Raw genomic sequence first — 4,442 nt, 5'->3', positions numbered from 1 at the left:
AGATGTTATAGGCATGAAACTGATTACACACGGTTGCGTTTAAACGCATTTCACCATGCCAGTCCATGCTATTAATTTTAAAGTATTTCTATTACTTCGCTGACTGTTCCTGTTGCCTTTGTGACTGGTAATATCGATCTGTACTAGCCAATAAGCAAGTAGCATAATGGCGCCACATTTTAATCTCCTGCTCGGACTTCTTTGGTCCAGAATAAATGCCACAGGAAACGCCGGTAGGTAAGTAGGCAGCCCTTCCTCCTCGTGTGTGTGTGTGTGTTGTGCTGGGCACTGCGGCTCTGGCGCTGAGCTCCTGGGACCCAGCCTGCCCTCGTCATCACTCCCAGAGCCCAGCTAAGAAGACAGGTTAATTGAATAGCCATCTCCAGGCCACCCCAGCTTCCTTTCCACCATCCTTGCTTAGTAAATTCTACTGTGCAGTTAGCGAACTATTTATCTGGCTATATGGCAGGCCACACAGAAGCTCTGCAACGCTGCCTGGAAAGGAACAGTCAGCACATCCTTGGAGACCAACAGTGTCTATAAAGGTATGTGTTTTACCGTCTGACAAGGTAGGCAAACACAGGGACACTATCGGCTCACGGGTTAGCCCCTCCCGCCTCCAAAAAATCGGGTAATGAGTTCACTTTCCATTTGATAAATACCAGATCAGACATATAAAGATGATCCAGCCACCATCCAGCCGGAAAGGAAGAGCTGGCAGGAGCTGTAAACCATTTAAAAAATCAAAATAGTCCTCCCACTTCAACTTTAAAATATATGAGATGTGGAAGCAATTTAAATTCAGTAGTAGACTTTTAATGAAAAAAAAACAGCAAACATACTTTCCCAATAAAACGTTAAAATCTTTTTTTAATGAAAGACAATTCAACAACATTTTAAATAACTTAATACATTACTGTAATAAATAAACCTATTAACAAAAACAACAAAATTGTATCATATACAGAACTTAAGACTTCAAATAGTCTCAAATAGAACAGCAATACAGCGAAATCTGTAAGAATATATCTATATGTGTGTCAATTCGAATGAAATATTTACAATACATATAGGTACCACAGTTCAAGTACCTTTCATTTTTCCTCAAAAGAATTGTACCAATAATGTGAATTTACAAGAGTGCACTGTCTCTCTCTCTCTCTCTCTAAATTAAATTTGGCTTTTGTACAAACAAACCTCCAAAAAAGATTCTCCTCAATGTAAAAGTATTGCAATTAAAGTAAATAAAAAGCGATCAGGTCTGAACACAGTTGTGATATAGCTTAGAAATCTAGAAGGACAAATATTGTGATGAAAACAAACCCTGAAACAACGAAACGCCACACTGTCACCTATTCAGCCACTTCTTTTCTCACTTTAGAAGTGTGTGTGGGGGGGGAGGGGACAACATGGGAATCCCCATTAAATATGTAACGCAGTAAACAAATACCTCGGACAGTGAATCAATCTACACAAATAATGTAGGACATCTATTATAGAGTGCCAACGCCTTACAAATAAGAATACTGGCCAGAGAAATATTTTAGTTTCAGGTGACAATTTACAGATGGCCAAAAGGGATATTTTTATAAGAAGGAAAAAGCTACAGATAATCAATTCTATCAACACAAAGTATTTGATTTTCACGATCCATACCTTTTTTTTTTTACTTTTATCAAGACTTAGATTAAAGAGGTGTAATTAATTAGAATGAGCACAGAATGAAGTTGCTGGACAGATAAAATTAATAATTTACAAGGGGTTGTTTTGCAGTAATCTAATAATAGCTTTTAAAGATCAGTGAACATAGCAGGATCAATTCTTTTCCTAAGCATAATAACTTCAGCGAAGGAAAGGATAATAATCACAGTAAAAATATATATATATATATATATATTTATAATACGCAGTGTAAATGCAGAAAAAACTGCCATTTTTTTTAAATCAAAATACTTTTGAGATGTCTCTCTCGCGGTATAGCCTCAACTCTAGATTAAAGTTTCAGTTTCCAGTCAATCTATTTTCTGAAAAATAGTTGCAAAGTGTACTTTTAAATTTTGAACACGGGCGATGTCTTTAATAATAAAAACAAATCTTACTTGATACGTCTTCGGTCCTTTAAAAAAGAATTTCTTATCTGCCTTCAAAAAGCCAGTCTCTGTTTGATACTGTCATTCTGAACAAGCAGCCGTTCTGTCCAAGGGAAACTTTCCTAAACTTGACAATTTACTTCTTGGTTGGCAGACCGACAGTTTCTCTTTCTCTGTCGGTCTTTCTGTCTGTCTCTCTGTGTTTGTCCCTCTATCTCACTATAGAGAAATATTAAAGTGTGTCTTGTTGCCGATTTTTTATTTTTTTTAGAAAAAGCTCCCATAGACTTTAAATCCCAGCGGAATATTTCATTCGTTTCTGTTTCTGTCTCTGATTACAGAACCAGACCCGGACCACGTTCTTCTTGAGGTCCAGTTTCTCTGCGATGGCTGCTATTTTTTCAGAGGAAGGACGTGGCTGGATGGCAAAATAGGCTTCCAAGGACCTCTTCTCAGGTGCAGCGATAGAGGTACGCTTCCTCTTCTTCTCTGTTCCATTGAAGAGCTCTGGTTTGGTGAGCTTCTCCCGGTGAGATTTCTCTGCTTCTTCTAGCCAGGCTTGCAAGATGGGTTTGAGGGCGATCATGTTATTGTGGGACAAGGTAAGGGACTCAAACCTGCAGATGGTGCTTTGGCTCAGTGAGCCTACCCCTGGGATCTTCAAGTTGGCCAGGGCAGAGCCCACATCTGCCTGGGTCACTCCGAGCTTGATCCTCCTCTGCTTGAACCTCTCCGCAAAAGCTTCTAAATCCCGGGGATCTGCGTCCACGTCGCTCATGCATCCCATGTGAGAAGGCAGCCCGTGGGCATGGGCCATGCTTAGAGCCGCCTGGTGCATAGGGTTCATACTGGCCATGTGAGGAGCATGGGCTGGCGTGGGGACCACCGAGCCGTCTGGTCCGGTCATGGCCCCCAGCGCCAGCCCCGGGGTGATGTGATCTAAAAGCTCCCCTTCCAAAGCCTGGTGAGGCTGGTGGTGGTGGTGGTGATGGTGGTGGTGGTGGTGGTGAGTGCCGGACAGGGCTGACGGGTGGGAAATGGGAACCGACGAGGAGGAGGCAGCAGAGGTGCAAGGGATGGTGTTCATGGTGTGGTAAGTAGCGTCCGGCTTGAAGGGGCTGTGATGAGGCGGGTGATGATGGTGGCTCTTGGTCTGGGAAACTATATCCACCGCCGCCAGGGCTTCGGCGCGGGCCAGCAAACTCTCATCCAGACCGCCGAATATATTGCTCTGCAATAGCAAATAGAAGGCACACATTACTGTCAACAGGGGATCGCCCTCCCTCCGCATCCGCACGCCTCTGGGCCATTAACACAACCCCAGCCTGGCAAAAGAGAGAGCCTGAACGAGGAGAGGGGGAGAGAGACACACACAACACGAGGCACATGCAACACCCTAGGTCATAAAAATTAATAGGAAAGGCAAGCGCCGCTGCATGCATAAGGCGGAAGAGAGCCGGGGGGTGCTGGGTGTTTTGCTGGGCAGGCATGAAAGAAACACCGTTCAGATCAAGGGGGCTGTGGGCATTTGCCTCAAAGCGGGCGCTGCTGCAGGACGTGCCTACCGGAGGGGTTGGGAGGCAGGCTCGCCTCATCGCCTCCGAGCTGGTGCTGGTGCTGGTGCTGCTCCTGCCTGCCCCGCTGCTGGTGCTGCTGGGGGAGCTGGCCGAGGGGGCGGCAGCGGCGGAGGTGCAGGGGGAGGCGGTGTGCAGCGCCGAGTACTTGGGCTCGTGCAGGCTGCCGCTGCCGTGGGGCATGCTGAAGGGCTGCTTGCTGTTCAGAGACATCATCATCATCCTCGCCGGCGGTGGGGGGCCCGCCCAGCCCACAGCGGAGACGAGGGAGGAGGTGGGAAGTTGAGGCTGCCGCCGCAGCCGCCTTGAGAAGGAAGGTGGCGCGGGGACGCGAGGGGCTTTTCTCGCTCTCCTCCTTCAGCCCCCGGTGCAGCCTCCGCCGCCTCCTCTCCGGCGGCAGCCGGTCGGCAAACTGCCCCTCCAGCCGCCTGGCCGCTCCGCTCTGCCTCTGCCTAACTCACCGCTCCGCTTCCCGCCTGGGCGCCTCTCTGCCTCTCGCCCCACGCCCAGCCCTCCGAGCGCCTCTCCACGGCTCCCTGCTCCGCTCCCCAGGAGTCCCCCTCGCCTGCCCTCCCACCCACCCGGCGGCGAACTCCCTGCTGCAGCCCGCTGGCTCAGCCCCTTCTCCGGGCCGCCGAGCCACGAACCAGCCCCAAGCGGAGCGTGTCCCGCTCTCCTCCCTAGTCTGCGCCTGGCCCTAGCCCGGCTCCGAGCCCCCTTCCCCGCGCCGCCGGAGGAGGCGGGAGTCCGGCGCCCTATTGTTCTGGTGCTGCCTCTG

At 48.8% G+C, this 4,442-nt stretch overlaps 1 protein-coding gene across 1 annotated transcript; it reads right to left on the bottom strand.

Annotated features, from left to right (window-relative positions):
* Positions 1–1,911: 1,911 nt before the first annotated feature.
* POU4F2 (POU class 4 homeobox 2) lies at positions 1,912–4,205 on the bottom strand. Its single transcript, XM_084625315.1, has 2 exons — positions 3,656–4,205; positions 1,912–3,321 (listed from the first exon to the last, which is right to left on the bottom strand). Exons 1-2 carry the CDS (start codon positions 3,884–3,886, stop codon positions 2,380–2,382), a joined length of 1,173 nt encoding a protein of 390 aa, XP_084481441.1. The 5' UTR covers positions 3,887–4,205; the 3' UTR covers positions 1,912–2,379.
* Positions 4,206–4,442: the final 237 nt, after the last annotated feature.

Source organism: Lepidochelys olivacea (genome assembly GCF_965140295.1).
Source record: "Lepidochelys olivacea isolate rLepOli2 genome assembly, chromosome: 4".
In the NCBI taxonomy this organism is placed as follows: Eukaryota; Metazoa; Chordata; order Testudines; family Cheloniidae; genus Lepidochelys; species Lepidochelys olivacea.
The sequence above is the reverse complement of the archived record's forward strand: the minus strand, read 5'-3'. Positions and strand labels throughout refer to the sequence as shown.

Bases quoted from the DNA above. Each gene is read 5' to 3' on its own strand.
- POU4F2 (XM_084625315.1), bottom strand. From the start codon at position 3,886: ATGATGATGATGTCTCTGAACAGCAAGCAGCCCTTCAGCATGCCCCAC. The intron at 3,322-3,655 runs GTAGGCACGTCC...TTGCTATTGCAG, and splicing joins CCTGCCTCCCAACCCCTCCG to AGCAATATATTCGGCGGTCT.